The following is a 23,951-nucleotide window of genomic DNA, read 5'->3' on the forward strand; positions in this document are numbered from 1 at the left end:
TAATTTGACATGCTGTACCTGGATTCGTTTCCTCACCGGAAACCCAAAATGTTTCCTGAACGATGTCTTTGAGGAGCTTCCGTTGCATCTTCTTCTTCTCCCGTAAGACATTTTTGAAATTATTGATGCACTTATTCAGGTAGATGGTCTCTACACACACTTGGTCAAGTCTTAGAGGTTTGCCTTCCTTCACTCCCTCCAATATGTCACTGCTTTGCAGTGCCTGGTCAGGGGAAACTATTACCTGAGGGCCATCAAGCTCTACATCAGGAGACAAGATTAGTGAGGGAATAGACGATTCATGAGGTAGAGAAGGGACTCTGTTGAGGACAAAATAAGCATCTTCTTTTAGATTGGAGCTTGAGCTGTAGCTATTACTCATGCTCGAATGTGTGGGAATGCTATCATTAAAGTGGCCACTTTCTAGACTGTTTAGTCTTCGCAAAGTGTCATTATCAGGAATTGAAAACCCAGGAGGATTATTTTCGATAAAATCATCTGGACCTTCAAGCTTATTAAAAACAACTTTCAAAGCTGACCGGAAATGGTTAAGCGCTTTCCCTAATTTATTTGCATAAAACTTGATGTCAACTATATCTATGTTTTCATTGGGTTGATCGAGGAAATCTCTTAAGACGTGACCACTATTATCTGGACCATCTAAGTCTAAGTGGACAACTTCTTTAAGAGTTTCTGCAACAGTACCAGCAGCACACTTGTCCATTGTGTCATCAAAGCTCAAAGAGGTAAAACTGCCTGATGGGTCTTTAATAATCACGTTAATTTTTTCTGTGCTACGAAACTGTACCCGGGAGTCACATGAAACGAGGTCTCCTTCTCCTTTAAATATCCCATCGTGGTCATCTACAATTGAGCAGCATCGGTGTATTGCAATTTCTGCCTCTTCTGCCTCTGAAGATGCACTCAAACGGTTAGAACGACTTAGTAATCTTGAGCATCGACAGGTGGCTTTCTCACCAGACGAAGGCAGGTTGGTGAAATGAAGGTTTTTCTGAGATTCTTGGGAGTCGAGACGAATACAAAGATGACTTACACTTTTCTCCAGACATTGCTCACAGCTCTCCTTTCCGTCACCTCTGACGGCTTCCCCATCAGATATACTGCATTTTTTGGCCAAAGTGCATTTCTGTGCATAAAGAAATTCCTCTCCACCACAAGGGGCCTCTGTGCTTTTGTTCTGATATCTTATTCTAAACGACTCTGTTTTACGCTCACCTGCAGTCTCATCTGTCCTTACCACTTCTTTATCTAGACTTAGGGAGCTCCAGCGATTTTCTCGTAAGCCCTGCTGAAGAACCGATAGAGAATTTGCTCTTATTCTACTTTGTAAATTATGTTCTTCGAATGGAACAATTTTTACTCCGGCTCTTTGGAAGTTGTCAGATTTTTGAAGTATAATGTCCTTGTGATCAGGATGAGAAAGTTTAACTACAGTTGGTCTTGGCCCCAACAAAGCACTGGATCCAGAGTCAAGTCTGTAGGCCTCCTTTATATATTCTCGACTTTGGATGCCATTAAAGCAATGGTGTTCACATAGGAAACAATGAATCCTCTCCAAAGTGTTCTCATCTTCGTGCTCAGCCATCCCATAAAAATATAACACCGTATCATCACTTAAAGTATCCCTACCTGCATCTCCACTTGGTGAAATCATTGGACTTTTTGGGGAAGAGCCTAATTGCAAACCCTCAATCTCATTTAGAACAGTGTCCACACAGGTGGACACCTCATCCACTGACCCCTTGATTAAACTCAAGTGTTGGCGGAGCTCTGCAATCTCTGACTGAATGCGACTGATGCCTTGAAGCTCTTTTAAGATGTAGTCCACCACATCACCAGACCGGTCACTAGTGACAGAACTTCCTCCAGAGCAGCATTCGGATGGATTGTTTTGGCAGAGAAGCTGATTATTTTCAGTTATCTCCTTCCAACTCATGGTAATACTAATGGTGGAAAGATCCTGTTGGTCAGTAATGTGTCCATTACTTTGACTAGGTGACATTATGTCTGAACTCTGATCATCAGAAGAACTCTGCTCTGCCGTGTCATGACTGTTATGTTCTTTTGAGCCAAGAGAAAATTGTACACTTGGTTGCCAACTGGAATCAGTTTCCTTAGCACAACAATTACTTGGCATCTTGGTTTCTGCAGTCACCTCCAGGAGATCGCAAGTGGCTTGTACATCCATGTTAGATTTTCGTTTTATCCCACACCCGAACAAGTCGGTATCAATCTCCACAGGAGAAGTTTGCCCGTCGTGGTTTGTCGAGAGCTTTTCTACGGGCCCTTTCAGCAACCTCTTCATGTTCTCTCTCAGACACAGAGCTATTTTTTGTCTCTTGGATGACTTTATCAAAAAGATTTTAAGAGGAAATTTTCTGTGCTGGAGAGCTGAACAATTTTCTCTCTTTTTCAACTTGCTTCTGGCAAACATCATCGACTGTAGCGCCTGACCCTTCTCATAGCGTTATGCATCAATACAAAGGTTAGGGTATATACAGCCTCTTGGGTACAATGTGCGGTAAAGGAGTCTTCACGATGGAACTAGTACATGGGTGGAGAAAAAATAGCACGATGAGAACAATATACCCTTACTTCCAACGAGAGGAGGCACCTATGGCTATTTACAAGAACATTATATACCAGGATCTTAAGTCATATCTATTAAACATGGCCAGATTTCAGTTTGGATTATCGAGGACCTATTTTTTGCCCGGGTTTAAAGCCAGAAAACATTTGTGGTGGGCATGTCATATCATTGTACATTCTATTCTATGCCGACTGGTAACTCAAGACATTTTTTGGGCCCCTGCAGACTTAAATTATCCTATGTCTCAGTTTAGGTGAAGCCTTCAGATCCGATTGCTATGGAAACTCAGAAATCTATACTCCTAGAACAGAAAATGGAGCGATTCAAGTCCCAGTCTTTGCCTCACACCTGACCTGTTGCTTCATTTGAGTCTGTCTGCAGATTGCTTTACCGGAATAGTATAGAACAAGAGCGATGTGAAAACATCTTATAATCAGGGTCGCTAGAGAAAAAACACAGAATATCGAGGCAAGTACACAGCCCAATACATTATTTTGCATGAACTGTAACCCTAACTTTACCCCCTTCCAGGTCCACCTTTTTAAGACAATCTTTACGTGTGGCTGTTCCCAGATGACCTTTTTTCTCAACTGTGGTTTAGCAGCTCCAAGTTTATTTTCATTCTGAGCAAGAAATCTGTTCTCTATGTATTAACTTCCTGCAGAACTTGTGCTTATACACAAGTTCTGGCTGCATCACTAAAAAACCGATGGGGACCAAGTTAATCAGGTGACTACTCTGAGGCTAGTGGCTTCTTCCTGCCCAGCTCCCCTAAACTGACAAGTGCCTATGTCACGGGTGTGTCAAGTGTGACAGTCGTTCTGGATCCGGCTGTAGAAGGTCACTGCGCTTGGCTTAGCAGATGCCTTCTTGATTCTTTTCTCTCTGTACTGTAGTGATATCCTTTTCCTAGGACCCAGCAGTTACCTCCACCTTCTTCTGCTAATTGACACACCCTTGCTTGATAGTTAAAAACTCTCAGCGTCTCCAGAGAGTCGCCGGTTATGGCTCTATTTTCGGCTGTCCAGGCTTGGAGTACCAGTAGTCGGCTAGTATTTTCTTGGACTTCCCTTGGAGGATAGTTGGCGTGATCTCTCTGGTGTGTTCTCAAGCTAAATGTATCCCCTTTGTTTATTTACCTTGTGGTCTTTAGTTACAGTGGGAACTGATCAGTGTTGACCCTGTCACCGCCCTACTTGGGGCCTAGCTCTAGGGACATTCAGGTATTAGGTTTCCTGCTCAGCGAGAGGTGAGGAACCTATTTAGGGATGATAGGGAAGTAAGGGTGATATTAGATCTGTCTAGGCGTCTCTACTCCCCCTTTCCCTGGTTGTTGGGCTACCTTACCCCTCTTCCCGTCATTGTACACTTGTTCCTTCCCTCACCTTGCGTGACACTATGTGTGTATATAATATATATACAGTACAGACCAAAAGTTTGGACACACCTTTTCATTTAAAGATTTTTCTGTATTTTCATGACTATGAAAATTGTACATTCACACTGAAGGCATCAAAACTATGAATTAACACATGTGGAATTATATACTTAACAAAAAAGTGTGAAACAACTGAAAATATGTCTTATATTCTAGGTTCTTCAAAGTAGCCACCTTTTGCTTTGATGACTGCTTTGCACACTCTTGGCATTCTCTTGATGAGCTTCAAGAGGTAGTCACCGGAAATGGTCTTCCAACAATCTTGAAGGAGTTCCCAGAGATGCTTAGCACTTGTTGGCCCTTTTGCCTTCACTCTGCGGTGCAGCTCACCCCAAACCATTTCGATTGGGTTCAGGTCTGGTGACTGTGGAGGCCAGGTCATCTGGCGTAGCACCCCATTACTCTCCTTCTTGGTCAAATAGCCCTTACAAAGCCTGGAGGTGTGTTTGGGGTCATTGTCCTGTTCAAAAATAAATGATGGTCCAACTAAACGCAGACCGGATGGAATAGCATGCTACCTCAAGATGCTGTGGTAGCCATGCTGGTTTAGTATGCCTTCAATTTTGAAAAAATCCCCAACAGTGTCACCAGCAAAGCACCCCCACACCAGCACACCTACTCCTCCTCCATGTTTCACGGTGGGAACCAGGCATGTAGAGTCCATCCGTTCACCTTTTCTGCGTCGCACAAAGACACGGTGGTTGGAACCAAAGATCTCAAATTTGGACTCATCAGACCAAAGCACAGATTTCCACTGTTCTAATGTCCATTCCTTATGTTCTTTAGCCCAAACAAGTCTCTTCTGCTTGTTGCCTGTCCTTAGCAGGGGCTTCCTAGCAGCTATTTTACCATGAAGGCCTGCTGCACAAAGTCTCCTCTTAACAGTTGTTGTAGAGATGTGTCTGCTGCTAGAACTCTGTGTGGCATTGACCTGGTCTCTAATCTGAGCTGCTGTTAACCTGCGATTTCTGAGGCTGGTGACTCGGATAAACTTATCCTCAGAAGCAGAGGTGACTCTTGGTCTTCCTTTCCTGGGGCGGTCCTCATGTGAGCCAGTTTCTTTGTAGCGCTTGATGGTTTTTGCAACAGCATTTGGTGACACTTTCAAAGTTTGCCCAATTTTTCGCGCTGACTGGCCTTCATTTCTTAAAGTAATGATGGCCACTCATTTTTCTTTACTTAGAATTTGCATTATGGCAAGAAAAAAGCAGCTAACAGTCTATTCAGTAGGACTATCAGCTGTGTATCCACCAGACTTCTGCACAACACAACTGATGGTCCCAACCCCATTTATAAGGCAAGAAATCCCACTTATTAAACCTGACAGGGCACACCTGTGAAGTGAAAACCATTTCCGGTGACTACCTCTTGAAGCTCATCAAGAGAATGCCAAGAGTGTGCAAAGCAGTCATCAAAGCAAAAGGTGGCTACTTTGAAGAACCTAGAATATAAGACATATTTTCAGTTGTTTCACACTTTTTTGTTAAGTATATAATTCCACATGTGTTAATTCATAGCTTTGATGCCTTCAGTGTGAATGTACAATTTTCATAGTCCTGAAAATACAGAAAAATCTTTAAATGAGGTGTGTCCAAACTTTTGGTCTGTACCATATAGATATTATATATATATATATATATATATATATATATATATATATTGGCGTGCAGAGTAGCAGGTGGGCATGGTCCCGGCCGACTCTTCCAAGAAGGTTCTCTCTGAAATTCCGCTGTCTACTATTTGCGCCACCCGTGGTTTGGGCAACATGAATCGGCTGAGCGGTTCCCTTTATAAACTACTGTGCACCAACGAACAAGCGTCTTGCTCGTTCATCAGGTGTTTACTAGCCTGGTTAGGCAGGTAGGCAGGCCCATAATAGGAAACGAGAGCTCCTATGAACACTCATTTCGCAATTATCAGTCTAAATAATAAGTGTTGAGGCAGGAGGTGGATTTAAGAACTTCTTAGACTCCAATGGGCAATGCGGCTAAGCTGGAGTCACAGATCATATACGTATCCTAACGAAGTAGAGCTGCAGTGTAAAGCATTGGGGGAGAAGGAACAGTTACATGAACCCCTAATGGGAAAGAAAGCATTAAAGACTTCCTCAGGCTGCAGTAAGTAGTCAACTCAGAGAAATAAATAGCATGTAGGCATTTCCAAAAGGTATTGATTTATATAGGATTTTGAGAAAAAAGGTGGACTTCACTTCATTTTCTTTTATACAGGCTGAGACCTTTTAAAAATAGTTTTTATCCCATTTATGTTAGCACACTATTTCCTAGCTAAAAAAACCCAAAAATGTTGATTTTATATATTTGCCAAAATGTGACTTTAGAAGACGGAGATGTGACATATTCTGATATACAGAGTTCTACCAGGAGAAGATATATGGAATTGTTAAATGATAAAGCAATTATAACAATTCTCATCACAATTATGTAAAACAACAAAAAAAACAAAAAAGACCAGAAAAAACTTGACATCACGTGCAGCTTCACACAGCAGATCTGAGCCCGGATCCTGCCTGCTGCCGACAGACCGCTCACTTTAAGTCTACGTAGTAAAATATTTACAGTCTCTGGAGCAGGATATTAATGCTGGCACATTGCCGGGGTGTTGTGCCAGGCGACTGAAGGTTTTTTTTTTTAATCAATTAGTCAAAACAAAATCCTGCTGCAACTTTGCATCCACAAGGAAAATATGCTGGATATTTTTTTTTGTATGCGTGTGTGGAGTGAAAACACCAAGGACAAGATATGCAAACTTTTAAAAAAAATGTATTGCTCCAGAGCACGTGTCAAACTCCGGCCCGTGGGCCAAATCTGGCCCTCAGAGTGGTTTTATTTGGTCCACGATACCAGAACCACTACCCCTATGTGGGGCCATTATTATGTATGGAGGACTATGTGAGGCCCATTAAACTACACTGCTCAAAAAATAAAGGGAACACTCAAATAACACATCCTAGATCTGAATGAATGAAATATTCTCATTGAATACTTTGTTCTGTACAAAGTTGAATGTGCTGACAACAAAATCACACAAAAATCATCAATGGAAATCACATTTATTAACCAATGGAGGCCTGGATTTGGAGTCACCCCCAAAATTAAAGTGGAAAAACACACTACAGGCTGATCCAACTTTGATGTAATGTCCTTAAAACAAGTCAAAATGAGGCTCAGCATTGTATGTGGCCTCCACGTGCCTGTATGACCTCCCTACAACGCCTGGGCATGCTCCTGATGAGGTTGCGGATGGTCTCCTGTGGGATCTCCTCCAGGACCTGGACTAAAGCATCCCCAACTCCTGGACAGTCTGTGGTGCAACGCGACGTTGGTGGATGGAGCGAGACATGATGTCCCAGATGTGCTCAATCGGATTCAGGTCTGGGGAACGGGCGTACCTTCAATGCCTTCATCTTGCAGGAACTGCTGACACACTCCAGCCACATGAGGTCTGGCATTGTCCTGCATTAGGAGGAACCCAGGGCCAACTGCACCAGCATATGGTCTCACAAGGAGTCTGAGGATCTCATCTCGGTACCTAATGGCAGTCAGGCTACCTCTGGCGAGCACATGGAGGGCTGAGTGGCCCACCATGGTAATGCCACCCCACACCATTACTGCCCCACTGCCAAACCGGTCATGCTGAAGGATGTTGCAGGCAGCAGATCGCTCTCCACGGCGTCTCCAGACTCTGTGACATGTGCTCAGTGTGAACCTGCTTTCATCTGTGAAGAGCACAGGGCACCAGTGGCGACTTTGCCAATCCTGGTGTTCTGTGGCAAATGCCAAGCGTCCTGCACGGTGTTGGGCTGTGAGCACAACCCCCATCCGTGGACGTCGGGCCCTCATGCCACCCTCATGGAGTCGGTTTCTAACCATTTGTGCAGACATGCACATTTGTGCCCTGCTGGAGGTCATTTTGCAGGGCTCTGGCAGTGCTCCTCCTGTTCCTCCTTGCACAAAGGCGGAGGTAGCGGTCCTGTAGCAGGGTTGTTGCCCTCCTACAGCCCCTTCCACGTCTCCTGGTGTACTGGCCTGTCTCCTGGTAGCGCTTCCAGCCTCTGGACACTACGCTGACAGACACAGCAAACCTTCTTGCCACAGCTCGCATTGATATGCCATCCTGGATGAGCTGCACTACCTGAGCAACTTCTGTGGGTTGTAGAGTACATCTCATGCTACCACGAGTGTGAAAGTACAACCAACATTGAAAAGTGACCAAAACATCAGCCAGAAAGCATTGGTACTGAGATGTGGTCTGTGGTCCCCACCTGCAGAACCACTCCTTTATTGAAGGTGTCTTGATAATTGCCAATAATTTCCATCTATTGTCTATTCCATTTGCACAACAGCATGTGAAATTGATTGTCAATCAGTGTTGCTTCCTAAGTGAACAGTTTGATTTCACAGAAGTTTGATTTACTTGGAGTTATATTCTGTTGTTTAAGTGTTCCCTTTATTTTTTTGAGCAGTGTATGTGGAGCAGCATGTGAGGCCATTATTCTGTATGTAGGACTACGTGGGGCCCATTATTCTGTATGGAGGAGTACGTGGGGCCCATTATTCCGTATGGAGGACTACGTGGGGCCCATTATACTGTACGGAGGACTATGTGGGGCCATTATACTGTACGGAGGACTGTGTGGGTCCCATTATTCTGCAAGGAGGGCTATGTGGGGCCCATTATTCTGTACGGAGGACTATCTGGGGCCCATTATTCTGTACGGGGGACTAGGTGGGGCCCATTATTCTGTACGGGGGACTAGGTGGGGCCCATTATACTGTACGGAGGACTAGGTGGGGCCCATTATACTGTACGGAGGACTAGGTGGGGCCCATTATACTGTACGGAGGACTAGGTGGGGCCCATTATACTGTACAGAGGACTAGGTGGGGCCCATTATACTGTACAGAGGACTAGGTGGGGCCCATTATTCTGTACGGAGGACTAGGTGGGGCCCATTATTCTGTATGGAGGACTATATGATGCTCATTATTCTGTATGGAGGACTATATGATGCTCATTCTGTATGGAGGACTATATGATGCTCATTCTGTATGGAGGACTATATGATGCCCATTATTCTGTATGGAGGACTATATGATGCCCATTATTCTGTATGGAGGACTATATGATGCCCATTATTCTGTATGGAGGACTATGTTGGGACCATTATTCTGTATGGAGGACTATGTTGGGACCATTATTCTGTATGGAGGACTATGTGGGGCCCATTATTCTGTATGGAGGACTATGTGGGGCCCATTATGCTGTATGGATGACTATGCAAGGCCCATTATTCTGTATGGCGGACTATATGATGTCCATTATTCTGTATGGAGGACTATGTGGGGCTCATTATACTGTATACTGATGGGCCACAACTTTGTACATTTTTTTCATTTTGGCCCTCTGTGTTTGAGTTTGACATCTCTGCTCCAGAGGATCTAAAAATGTTCCATTTTGAGAACACAGCTTTCATGCAAACGTATGTCTCCATGGTTAGAAACTACAAACACCCTGTGCAATCTGATCCAGCAGTCATGTATTAGGGCTCCCATTTACATTAGTTGAAAGTGGGCCCCACCTGTCGATTTTCCCAGGAGCGGCGGACCATCTAATGAATATATGGACCTCTTGACTTTCCAGTCTGATCATTTTCTTCTTCCACTATAGGAGACGCTGCAAAAAAGTGTCTAGCAGTGATTTGCTCCGCTCTCCCTGTAGAATGCAGATGAACCCTTGACCAAGCTGAGTGTTCAGGATTATGAGGGAGTTGGGAAAGCTAGCCATTGGTTGGCTCATTCATCAGACAGACCCAGGGTGGGTAGAAAAGGGTGGGAAGAAAAGGATGGGTAGAAAAGGGTGGGTAGAAAAGGGTGGGTAGAAAAGGGTGGGTAGAAAAGGGTGGGTAGAAAAGGGTGGGTAGAAAAGGGTGGGTAGAAAAGGGTGGGTAGAAAAGGGTGGGTAGAAAAGGGTGGGTAGAAAAGGGTGGGTAGAAAAGGGTGGGTAGAAAAGGGTGGGAAGAAAAGGGTGGGAAGAAAAGGGTGGGAAGAAAAGGGTGGGAAGAAAAGGGTGGGAAGAAAAGGGTGGGAAGAAAAGGGTGGGAAGAAAAGGGTGGGAAGAAAAGGGTGGGAAGAAAAGGGTGGAAGAAAAGGGTGTTCATCCATTCTATCTATGAAATATATATACACACACGCATTTATCACGAATTTTATCACAGAATGGGAGACGTATTAAGTCATTTGTGCTAGTCTTAAATGGGAGTGAGTCAACATTTCTTAATCTTCCTCCCTTTGAGTCGCTGTCACCAACTATCTGAAATGCAGAAGAGTCTTTAGCGGAAAGGCATGTGGCCAAAGTCAACTTGCCAATAGCTGGCATAGATTTGCGGTCCCCGAAGATTAGCCTCAAAAGAGGTGTATGTCTCTAAGAAGCTCACTGGAAATAAATGCTCCAAATTTATTAAAAGGAGTGCACCATACACATGTAAAAAAATTGTTATCTGGCATAAATGTTGCTATTTCCCTCAATCTGGCATTATTTTTCTGCTGTTCTTGTGCTTTCCCCTTCTGGAAATATGACCCCCTTTTACCTATATAAAATATAGTCTTGTTAGCCAAGGAGGTGTGGTCCTCAGGAATACACCCACACAGAAGTGTTGATGCCCACTTGGCTAAAAAGACTAGATTTATATAAAGGGAAAAGTGTGGAATATCTCAGGACTAAAATAAAAACAATCGTCGGATTCAGGAGAACATCAGCATCTACAACATCAGTCTTAGTAATTCTTATACATTTTTAAAGCCTTTCATTATACAATCTATAAAGTTTATTTGTTTTACAGAAAATAAGAAACCTGTTTTAGGTTTCCTAATATTGAGGACTTGGCTTGGTGCGCCATCCCTGAGCTGCTGATGAAATTTTAGTCGCCCCGGAGGCTGTACTGTAACACTTCTCACATTTAGCACAAACTAACAGTCGCGCCTGCCTGGAAGCCACAACGTTCCAGGGATTTAATCTGATGAGTTTAATCATTCGAGCTCAGCGTGGATCCTAGCGGCTGTGAACACGAACGTCAGCCATAGGGGAATGAGCCGAGGGTGGGAGCCTCAGGCTCTGCTCTATAAGTGGTGGTCAGGAAGGAAATCGGACACTGCTCCTGGGGCCACAGTCCAGATTAGATTGCCCCCAGGACCCATGGTCTCTACAAACATTAAGATCTGACCGTGGGCAAAAACATAGCACTGTTAATTGGCACAAATGTGTCCTTAACATCATGAAAAATCACAAATACTTTATTCTTCTGTGTAGTAAAGGCCATGCCTTAGGTTCTGCATTGATCCACACAGGGATGGTATATGATTGCGTGAGGAGCTAGCCACGGACTAAAGACTATTGGATCAATGCACGTAGAGAGGAATCCACGGCTGTAAGGGATGAGGACTTTTTCCAGCATGGAGCACTGGTTAGGTCAAACTGATTGTTGTGTTTTATTAGAGATTTGCCTGCTCGTCAGTTTAAGGGTATGTGCCCACTATGCAGAAATGAAGCAGAAAATTTCTGCAGCGTTTCTGCATGTTCTTGGCAGTCAAAAACGCTTGCGGATTTTACACGCGTTTTTACATGCGGATTTGACTTGCGTTTTTCAAATGCATTGGGACCTCAAATCCGCATGCAGAAACGCACAAATAATGGACATGCTGTGGAGTTTTCCGTAAGGAAAATTCCGCAGCATGGGCACAGAACATGCAGATTTTCATTGGAGATCATGGGGCACGGATTACCAAGCGTTTTGCAAGCGTTTACGCTTGAAAAACGCATAGTGGGCACACAGCCTAAGGGCACATATCTCTCCTGGAAAGAGTTCAACTTCAGGAATCAATGTTTCCATTCAGTGACAGTAAGCAGAGGAAGATGTGCGGGCTGGATCTTATGAATACATAAGGCCAGACACGAGATTGGTAATCAGGTAAAGCAATCATTCCATTACTCTCATCAGTGTCTCAGGGGCCTCAAGCTATTGTTCTCACAGTCACTAGTCCCATTATGTGGATGAGGATAGTAGACCCAGTGGAGCAATCACCACAGTCCTAGGTGATGCAGTGCTAGGTGATGGGGCTCGGCCTGAGGAAAATACCTTCACCAATACACAGTTAGCTTTAGGGGGGTGGGTGTTTCGCCAAGGGCCAGGCTCAATTTCAGGGGTTGGCTTAGGGTATTTCGAACACTGACGAGGAAATGGAAGGGGTTTGTCTTGGCTTGAGTTGGATACATGCGCTACGGTCATGGTATCAGTCGTCTGGAGGAGCATGGGCTGTGACTGTAGACTATACCGGCAGGAGATTCAAAAGCTGTGGGCCAACCAAACGTTGGGAGACAGTGGGTATCGCCTGGTACGGGGGCAGTGGAACTATCGGTCCAAAGATGGGATCTTCTGGACTGCAGACATTGTATTGTGACATCTACCCAAAATTGCTGTTAGACCGTGGACGTAAGTAATAAAAATAGTTACATTGTTAATCTGCCTAGGTGATTATTACAACCCACAACAGCAGATCTTCACAGATGGTAAAAGCAGCAAACTAGAAAAAGTGGCAGCGCCCAACATATTAACGTTCTCCTGAACCCACCAATCTTCGCCTCTCCCCACACTTAGGCCAAAGAGAGCCAAGTGCGAATTTGAAAGCATAAGAGTGGGGAGAGACTGGTTGTCTGTCAAAAAACATGGGCACCTAAGGGGGCATCTCCCCCCAGCATAGCATAAAAGTTAAATGTGAGATCAAAGGGGGAACCAACTGCTGGAACCACAAGATCCCGGGAATTGGGGGGGGGGGGGGGGGGTTTCATGTCCATCAAGTGATTGGAGCAATATGCCGTAACCAACGCTCCATTTATTTCTATGAGAAAGGTATTGTATAGGTTCGACCACCATTAAGCTACTCGCCGCTTAATCTCTTGAAGGAATTTCCAGTTTTAGGCAAATAAGAATTTTCTAAATAAAACTTTCAAGATTTACATTTATCGTTTCTAAAACCTCTGCTTGCCATAAGAACATTCTTGCATCCTGAAACTAATAATCCACCCTGACCTATGCTTACCTACACAGCTGAGAGTTTGTTGTAATTGTATTCAATCTACATTCCAGGTTAATACCTTTAAGGAATCGGTCATCAGGTTTTTGCAGCCAATCAGTGGTGGGGACGGGGTTATACAGAACTCATGAATATGGAGGGCTACATGGCGGTAGGTTTACTAGTCTTCTAGTGATCATCTCCAGCTAATAAAACAGTGAATTACAGCAAGCAGCCTAGTAAGGGATACATCCCTGGAATCAGGGTCTTTATCTCTACATTATGTTGCTCTCAGATTAGGCGGCAAAAACCTGGTGACAGATTCCCTGTAAACGCACATACATTGTACTGAGCTATCAGGATGGCTGCAGTGAAGCAGTTACCTCACTAAAGAATTGTCTAGACTACACAGAATTAAAACACTCAGTTTACACAAGTATTCGCTCTGGACAGGTTTATAGCTTCAGGATGCACACAAGAATGTTCTCCTTCACTGACAGCAAGCAGCCCATCAAGTTGAACCTATAACCTAATTGTTATGACACTGGCGTAGTACTGCTGAAAACCAGTGGCCGAAGGAGCACGAGCAGGAACAGCAACCGGTAGTAGAAGTTCTTGGAGTTAGCAAAAGGAGTTGTACAAAACAATCCGTATATAGGTGAGAACAGTCTGGGTAAGAATGTTCAGGAGCTGGAGACTGCAACTAGGCTAAAAGCTAGACACAATACTCAAGCAATGGGTGAGAGATCCATGCAGCTTTAAGTAGGCCCAAAGAGGAAACAAGATGGATCCCACAGGTTAAGAATCTACCATCTTAGTAAAGGGCAATTGCAGAACACAACAGCAGCCTCCAGTGGTAAGGAGTGGGAATGCAGCACAATTATTAAGGTGAACAATAGCAGCCACTAGTGGTCAAACTGTAGAAGGACAACAGGAATTCTGACACTAATATGGGGATTCAGAGGAAAGCAAAAACCCCATAATGTGTGCATGGACACTCCAGATTCTCATGTTCTGTTAGCTGCTGTGGATTTATTTTTTTGTGGGCAGTTCCTCTCTTCCCAGCAGTCTGCCATCACTACAGGAGCTGGAACTTTCATTTTTCAGCATGCGACTGCACAATGAATCGCCTGCCTGAACTTAAAAGAAGTTATACAAAAGGGAGACCCCTAGTGGCCATAACTTTGCATTGATTTTTGGCGGTAAAACAACATGATGTATAAGTAAAGTAATTTGCAGAGTGTTTGTTTTTTCACATTTATCAAACAGGTTCTAGTTGTCTTAAAATACGGGGACCATTAATGCTTTTTAGGCATAAAATGAGGAGACAAAGAATGTAGACAAGCTTACACAAACCTCCGAAAATGGTTGTTAAAAGAGCAACATCATCAACCTTTCTCCTGTACTTGTGCACACCTGTCACCGCTAGGAAGTCCTATGGAGCTGCAAAACTAACTAAATGGCTTAGTAGACCAAATGTGAGGGACAGTTAAGAGCCATGTGACCCATCCGAGGTTGGTGAAATTTCCCAGACTGGACTCAAAAGAAAGATTTAAAAAAGAAGAAATCATACTTCTTCACAGGGATCCAAACGCATCTCTTTTCAACTCTTGTATAAATCCTGCCAATCTGTGGTCCTTGATGCATCAGAAATGGCCTGCGATGCCCACCAATCCATTGCACAATGGTGACTGGGCTAACAAGTGATTCACCGAGTGGCATCAACAGTCAAATCCAACGTATAAAGAACAGAAGCAAGCAGGGAGCAGGGGGAACAAGTGCTCACCGCAAAAGGGACTTGCAGATGATAAGTGTGGGACAGGATCATTTATTTTCTCCCCCGACAATCTGGGGTATTTCAGCAATAACTACAGAGAAAGAAAGAGCGGAAGGGAGCGAGAAAGAGCAGAAGGGAGCGAGAAAGAGCGGAAGGGAGCGAGAAAGAGCGGAAGGGAGCGAGAAAGAGCGGAAGGGAGCGAGAAAGAGCGGAAGGGAGCGAGAAAGAGCGGAAGGGAGCGAGAAAGAGCGGAAGGGAGCGAGAAAGAGCGGAAGGGAGCGAGAAAGAGCGGAAGGGAGCGAGAAAGAGCGGAAGGGAGCGAGAAAGAGCGGAAGGGAGCGAGAAAGAGCGGAAGGGAGCGAGAAAGAGCGGAAGGGAGCGAGAAAGAGCGGAAGGGAGCGAGAAAGAGCGGAAGGGAGCGAGAAAGAGCGGAAGGGAGCGAGAAAGAGCGGAAGGGAGCGAGAAAGAGCGGAAGGGAGCGAGAAAGAGCGGAAGGGAGCGAGAAAGAGCGGAAGGGAGCGAGAAAGAGCGGAAGGGAGCGAGAAAGAGCGGAAGGGAGCGAGAAAGAGCGGAAGGGAGCGAGAAAGAGCGGAAGGGAGCGAGAAAGAGCGGAAGGGAGCGAGAAAGAGCGGAAGGGAGCGAGAAAGAGCGGAAGGGAGCGAGAAAGAGCGGAAGGGAGCGAGAAACAGCGGAAGGGAGCGAGAAACAGCGGAAGGGAGCGAGAAACAGCGAAAGGGAGCGAGAAACAGCGGAAGGGAGCGAGAAACAGCGAAAGGGAGCGAGAAACAGCGGAAGGGAGCGAGAAACAGTGGAAGGGAGCACAAAATATGAAGCAAATCTAATATGCAAAAAAAGTGATTACTTTATGGACATATATCTTGAGGAGAGACTTTACTGACCCAACATCAATAAAGTACCCACACATTTTTGCATATTCGGAGTGCTGCCTATTTTATTTTCTCCATTATACAAAGCCTTTAAGTTTATGCCCTGGGGCTTGCATCCATTTTGATCAAAGGTGCTACTTTTTCCTTCCTTTTTTCTAGATAGATAGATGAAGGCTGCTTTGTATTGAGCCAAAACCTTGTTACATCTTGGAGGTTTGCACCCAAGACACAGTGGGACTGATCATGCTTTAATTTCTTGTTCTGTTTTTAGAGATGGGCAATACAAGATAAATAGATGTGAGATGGATAGATAGATACAGATTAGAAGAGGATTACTATAGGTTTTTATACCAGGAGGAGGAGTATGACATGTTTTTGATTATGTGGGGGAAGTAAATCAAATTACAGTCTTCATTATACAGAATAAAAAAAAGTTTATAGAGATAGAAAAGCGAGGAGTGTTCTAGCAGCAGGGTTGCCGCACTAAACCCTGCGTGGTATGCAATCCATGGGGTGCACTAATTTTCATTTCCTTCAAACTAAACATCCATAATTGCTTGAATTATAAGTAAGAAGTAGACCAGAAAAACTCCATTTACGGATCTGTGCTGATTGCTGGAGCTGCTGACAATCTTCAATTAAATTTTTTCCCCCCTATCGACACAAAAGTCCCATAAAAAGAAGGAATTTTTCCATTACTGCCCAATATACATGTGCCTGACCTCTATCAACAAAGCAGCATCACACCATAGTCTATATGTATTACTCCCATCATCCCTGACCCCAGCAGCTCCAAGTCCATGTCATATTGCAACAATGTACCACACCTATCAGCCCACTCCCTCAGAGCCCACAATCCATTGTCCCCACCTTACACATAATAAATACCTGATCCCAACAGCTCACAATCTAATCTCTGATCATATGTATGGCACCTTCTACCTCCTCCTCAGGAGATCACAATGTAATCTCTGATAACATGTATGGCTCCTTCTACCTCCTCCTCAGGAGCTCACAATCTAATCTCTGATAACATGTATGGCTCCTTTTACCTCCTCCTCAGGAGCTCACAATCTAATCTCTGATAATATGTATGGCTCCTTCTACCTCCTCCTCAGGAGCTCACAATCTAATCTCTCACTTCCCTGGGGACCAAATATATAGAAAGTATATTAAGTTATAATTTTTTTTTTTTTCATTTTCTTCACAATTACAGGTTGTTCTCTATGTGTTAATATAGTGCATTTTAAAGGCAGCACAGAAATCTCTGCTCTCCGTCTTCTAAAAGTCACATTTTGGGCAAACGTAGAAAATTAAGCAAAATTGTTGTACCAGTGTAGCAGAATTCAATTTGTCAATTCCTGATGTGCCATCAGTCGTTTTCCATAGGACTCCCAGGATTCCGCATGCACTCACCATGTAGCTAGCAAAGAGTTAAATGATTAATTTATCTCTGCTACATCTGACTCCAGGGACTACGAATAGACCAAACCTAAAGCCATAGAATCCCCTCCTTCCATGATCCTACATCCAGCACTTACCTTGTGGTCTTTACCCACATCCCGATACCCCACAGACTTGGCAAAGTGCACACACAGGGTGCCAAAAACTTTTGGTGCTCCTGAGTGGCTGTGCGTGGCAGACGTCCCTGCCGGCTGCACATCAGATGTGCTGAGGTGGTGACGGGTGACATGAAAGGACAGAAGGAGCCATTACCCCAAGAAACAAGGAGACTATGGACTTATTACCCCACATTCCAACCCCTGGCTCCAAGCCTCACACAGCGCCCCCATCACAGGAGCAGCATTGTATGAACTACACTTGTATCCCCAATCATCCACGGCAATAATCCTGTTAACTCTCGATGTGCCAGTCCAGGAACTTGCAGCATCTTGACGGTGGAAAGGGAACTGCATGCGTGTAAGAGCAAGAAAACCGCTGCTCCCAGCGCCGCTGCGCTCCTCCTCTCCAGCTGCCTCCTGCCTTCAGTCTTACTTATAGATGGAGCTGCATCCCCCTCCTCCCCACCACACATGTGCACATACATAACACCAGCGATGAGGACGCTGGAAAAGGAGCAGAATTCACACCAACAAATGCCTCCAGGCAGAGACTCTGCAGCTCCGTCTCATTGGGAATTAGTGTGTATGATACATGTAACCAGGGGCTGATAGAAATCTCACAGCCCGCATCCAACCACAGCTTCACTGTCAATCACACCCTACTCGTCGTCGTGAGGCAAGGAGCTTTCCTGGCTTGTGAAAATTACTTGCTAGCAACCATCCCCCCCCCCAACCACCACCACCACCACCACCCCGTATCTACTGCTCCAATCCAACCATACCTACAAAAGGATTTTTTCCAGAACTCCAAGATCAGATCCTTCACTCCCAGCACCCCATGTCAGCTAAACTATTCCCTCAATACTAGATTATTTTACTCCCAGAAACCCGCTCAATTCAGACCCAGAATCCCCCACATATCAGATCCTTCACTCCCAGAATCCCCCACATATCAGATCCTTCACTCCCAGAATCTCCCACATATCAGATCCTTCACTCCCAGAATCCCCCACATATCAGCTCCTTCACTCCCAGAATCCCCCACATATCAGCTCCTTCACTCCCACAATCCCCCACATATCAGATCCTTCACTCCCACAATCCCCCTAATATCAGATCCTTCACTCCCACAATCCCCCACATATTAGATCCTTCACTCCCAGAATCTCCCACATATCAGCTCCTTCACTCCCAGAATCCCCCACATATCAGATCCTTCACTCCCAGAATCCCCCACATATTAGATCCTTCACTCCCAGAATCTCCCACATATCAGCTCCTTCACTCCCAGAATCTCCCACATATCAGCTCCTTCACTCCCACAATCCCCCACATATCAGATCCTTCACTCCCACAATCCCCCACATATCAGATCCTTCACTCCCACAATCCCCCACATATCAGCTCCTTCACTCCCACAATCCCCCACATATCAGCTCCTTCACTCCCACAATCCCCCACATATCAGCTCCTTCACTCCCACAATCCCCCACATATCAGCTCCTTCACTCCCACAATCCCCCACATATCAGCTCCTTCACTCCCACAATCCCCCACATATCAGCTCCTTCACTCCCACAATCCCCCACATATCAGATCCTTCACTCCCACAATCCCCCACATATTAGATCCTTCACTCCCACAATCCCCCACATATTAGATCCTTCACTCCCAGAATCTCCCACATATCAGCTCCTTCACTCCCACAATCCCCCACATATCAGCTCCTTCACTCCCACAATCCCCCACATATCAGCTCCTTCACTCCCACAATCCCCCACATATCAGCTCCTTCACTCCCACAATCCCCCACATATCAGCTCCTTCACTCCCACAATCCCCCACATATCAGCTCCTTCACTCCCACAATCCCCCACATATCAGCTCCTTCACTCCTACAATCCCCCACATATCAGCTCCTTCACTCCCACAATCCCCCACATATCAGCTCCTTCACTCCCACAATCCCCCACATATCAGCTCCTTCACTCCCACAATCCCCCACATATCAGCTCCTTCACTCCCACAATCCCCCACATATTAGATCCTTCACTCCCAGAATCTCCCACATATAAGCTCCTTCACTCCCAGAATCCCCCACATATCAGCTCCTTCACTCCCACAATCCCCCACATATCAGCTCCTTCACTCCCACAATCCCCCACATATCAGCTCCTTCACTCCCACAATCCCCCACATATCAGCTCCTTCACTCCCACAATCCCCCACATATCAGCTCCTTCACTCCCACAATCCCCCACATATCAGCTCCTTCACTCCCACAATCCCCCACATATCAGCTCCTTCACTCCCACAATCCCCCACATATCAGCTCCTTCACTCCCACAATCCCCCACATATCAGATCCTTCACTCCCAGAATCCCCCACATATCAGATCCTTCACTCCCAGAATCTCCCACATATCAGATCCTTCACTCCCAGAATCCCCCACATATCAGCTCCTATACTTTCAGAATCCCCCTATCAGATCCTTCACTCCCAGAATCCCCCACATATCAGATCCTTCACTCCCAGAATCTCCCACATATCAGATCCTTCACTCCCAGAATCTCCCACATATCAGCTCCTATACTTTCAGAATCCCCCTATCAGATCCTTCACTCCCAGAATCCCCCACATATCAGATCCTTCACTCCCAGAATCTCCCACATATCAGATCCTATACATTCAGAATCCCCCTATCAGACCCTTCACTCCCAGAATCCCCCACATTTCAGCTCCTTCACTCCCACAATCCCCCACATTTCAGCTCCTTCACTCCCAGAATCCCCCACATATCAGATCCTTCACTCCCAGAATCCCCCACATATCAGCTCCTTCACTCCCACAATCCCCCACATATCAGCTCCTTCACTCCCACAATCCCCCACATATCAGCTCCTTCACTCCCACAATCCCCCACATATCAGCTCCTTCACTCCTACAATCCCCCACATATCAGCTCCTTCACTCCCACAATCCCCCACATATCAGCTCCTTCACTCCCACAATCCCCCACATATCAGCTCCTTCACTCCCAGAATCCCCCACATATCAGCTCCTATACTTTCAGAATCCCCCTATCAGATCCTTCACTCCCAGAATCCCCCACATATCAGATCCTTCACTCCCAGAATCTCCCACATATCAGATCCTTCACTCCCAGAATCTCCCACATATCAGCTCCTATACTTTCAGAATCCCCCTATCAGATCCTTCACTCCCAGAATCCCCCACATATCAGATCCTTCACTCCCAGAATCCCCCACATATTAGATCCTTCACTCCCAGAATCTCCCACATATAAGCTCCTTCACTCCCACAATCTCCCACATATCAGCTCCTTCACTCCCACAATCTCCCACATATCAGCTCCTTCACTCCCACAATCCCCCACATATCAGCTCCTTCACTCCCACAATCCCCCACATATCAGCTCCTTCACTCCCACAATCCCCCACATATCAGCTCCTTCACTCCCACAATCCCCCACATATCAGCTCCTTCACTCCCACAATCCCCCACATATCAGCTCCTTCACTCCCACAATCCCCCACATATCAGCTCCTTCACTCCCACAATCCCCCACATATCAGCTCCTTCACTCCCACAATCCCCCACATATCAGCTCCTTCACTCCCAGAATCTCCCACATATCAGATCCTATACATTCAGAATCCCCCACATATCAGATCCTTCACTCCCAGAATCCCCCACATATCAGCTCCTTCACTCCCAGAATCTCCCACATATCAGCTCCTTCACTCCCAGAATCCCCCACATATCAGCTCCTTCACTCCCAGAATCCCCCACATATCAGCTCCTTCACTCCCAGAATCCCCCACATATCAGCTCCTTCACTCCCAGAATCCCCCACATATCAGCTCCTTCACTCCCAGAATCCCCCACATATCAGCTCCTTCACTCCCAGAATCCCCCACATATCAGCTCCTTCACTCCCACAATCCCCCACATATCAGCTCCTTCACTCCCACAATCCCCCACATATCAGCTCCTTCACTCCCACAATCCCCCACATATCAGCTCCTTCACTCCCACAATCCCCCACATATCAGCTCCTTCACTCCCACAATCCCCCACATATCAGATCCTTCACTCCCAGAATCTCCCACATATCAGATCCTATACATTCAGAATCCCCCACATATCAGATCCTTCACTCCCACAACCCCCCACATATCAGATCCAATACATTCAGAATCCCCCACATATCAGATCCTTCACTCCCAGAAACCCCCACATATCAGATCCTTCACTCCCAGAATCCCCCACATATCAGATCCTTCACTCCCAGAATCCCCCACATATCAGTTCCTTCGCTCCCAGAATCCCCCACATATCAGCTCCTTCACTCCCAGAATCCCCCACATATCAGCTCCTTCACTCCCAGAATCCCCCACATATCAGCTCCTTCACTCCCAGAATCCCCCACATATCAGCTCCTTCACTCCCAGAATCCCCCACATATCAGATCCTTCACTCCTAGAATCCCCCACATATCAGCTCCTTCACTCCCACAATCCCCCACATATCAGTTCCAATACATTCAGAATCCCCCACATATCAGATCCTTCACTCCCAGAATCTCCCACATATCAGATCCTTCACTCCCAGAATCTCCCACATATCAGATCCTTCACTCCCAGAATCTCCCACATATCAGATCCTTCACTCCCAGAATCCCCCACATATCAGCTCCTTCACTCCCACAATCCCCCACATATCAGATCCTTCACTCCCACAATCCCCCACATATCAGCTCCTTCACTCCCACAATCCCCCACATATCAGCTCCTTCACTCCCAGAATCCCCCACATATCAGCTCCTTCACTCCTAGAATCCCCCACATATCAGCTCCTTCACTCCTAGAATCCCCCACATATCAGCTCCTTCACTCCCACAATCCCCCACATATCAGCTCCTTCACTCCCAGAATCCCCCACATATCAGCTCCTTCACTCCCAGAATCCCCCACATATCAGCTCCTTCACTCCCAGAATCCCCCACATATCAGATCCTATACATTCAGAATCCCCCACATATCAGATCCTTCACTCCCAGAATCCCCTACATATCAGATCCTTCACTCCCAGAATCCCCTGCAGATCAGATCCTTCACTCCCAGAATCCCCCACATATCAGATCCTTCACTCCCAGAATCCCCTGCAGATCAGATCCTTCACTCCCAGAATCCCCAGCAGATCAGATCCTTCATTCCCACAATGCCCTGCAGATCAGATCCTTCACTCCCAGAATCCCCTACATATCAGATCCTTCACTCCCAGAATCCCCCACATATCAGATCCTTCACTCCCAGAATCCCCTGCAGATCAGATCCTTCACTCCCAGAATCCCCTGCAGATCAGATCCTTCATTCCCACAATGCCCTGCAGATCAGATCCTTCACTATTGGGCTTTATGCATTGGGTGGTTATCACAATCAAAATTATATTATATTTTATATATCATTCGCAAACACCTATTTCCGATGGGAAACTCGCATTGCCATTCATGCGGCCACAGATTATTCTGCAGATTTGAGGACGACATCCATAAGTGACAAGTAATCTTTGTGGATTCCGCTTCGAAGGATGATCTGGTATATGAAGCATTGTCGGATATTTAGGCAATTCCTCAGACAGAGGGGTCATTGCCGTACCTTAGGTATAAAAACTGATATGACTGAGGATAGAGTCAGGAAAGGGGGTGAAGAGGAAAAGCTTTCTATAAAATATAATTAGAGGTTGCAGCAGAAATAAAGGATGCCACATTCAGGGCACACAATGCTGTAAGACAATAATGGAAAGCAAGATGCTCCCCTGTACAGGGCTCCAAACTGCAACACAAGAGCGCCCACTGGTGGAGCAATGATGAACCGCATGAGTTGTATTATAGGGCAATCCAAAGCATTAAAAACTAAGCAATAAATACAAAAGTGATACAAAGTGTGCGGAGAAGTAAAGGAACATTTTGCTCTTCAGTTCTGGATGTCACTATAGTAGGGGGATCTATTTTGAGGTCAGCTATGTGAAACATGAATGATAAAGAAATAATATAGAAGAAGATTCGACACCTTTGAAATGTGGTGATGGAGACGGATGCTATCATTATCATGGATGGCAAGAAGAACAAAAATACATTTTGGAACAAATTAAGCCAGACATGTTACTCAAAGCAAGGATCACCAAGCTCCAACTTGTCTACTCATACGAAGAGAGCAATCACTGGAGAAGGACATCATGGTCGGAAGAATAGAAGGAACAAGGTGAAGAGGAAGATCAGCAACCCGATGGCTTGATACTATCAAGATAACGGCGGAGAAGACCCTGGTGGACCTATCTAGGCTTGTACAAGATCGATCTTCCTACAGATCGCTCATCCATCAAGTCGTCATGGCTCGAGACATGAAAGAAAAAAGTGAGGTGGAGTATGTCTGAAGCAATAAGACAAGGTCCCTTTAAAAACTGACTAAAGGATGAAGATGATGGCTTCTGCATGGATGGAGGTGCCAGAAGAGAAGCCTCCCCTGGAATGTCCGTATTTATTCCCTTAAATATGCCTTGTTCT

The 23,951-nt window shown here is 45.6% G+C and overlaps 1 protein-coding gene across 9 annotated transcripts in view; it reads right to left on the reverse strand.

Annotated features, from left to right (window-relative positions):
• Window positions 1–23,951, reverse strand: part of UNC13B (unc-13 homolog B) — a 330,375-nt gene that overhangs the window by 161,537 nt on the left and 144,887 nt on the right. The window contains exons 1-2 of one of the 9 annotated variants that reach the window (XM_073680361.1): window positions 17,341–17,987; window positions 19–2,565 (exon numbers count right to left, since the gene is read on the reverse strand). The exons of 7 other annotated variants lie outside the window; for them this stretch is intronic. In XM_073680361.1, coding sequence (XP_073536462.1) covers window positions 19–2,458 — 2,440 coding nt within the window. In that variant the 5' untranslated portion in view covers window positions 2,459–2,565; window positions 17,341–17,987. Of the gene's footprint in view, window positions 1–18; window positions 4,053–17,340; window positions 17,988–23,951 lie in introns of those variants that run through there. One more of the 9 variants, XM_073680362.1, reaches the window with a different exon arrangement.

This window comes from Phyllobates terribilis, unplaced genomic scaffold, assembly GCF_046119375.1.
Source record: "Phyllobates terribilis strain yellow unplaced genomic scaffold, ASM4611937v1 Scaffold_1__5_contigs__length_1240528914, whole genome shotgun sequence".
In the NCBI taxonomy this organism is placed as follows: Eukaryota; Metazoa; Chordata; class Amphibia; order Anura; family Dendrobatidae; genus Phyllobates; species Phyllobates terribilis.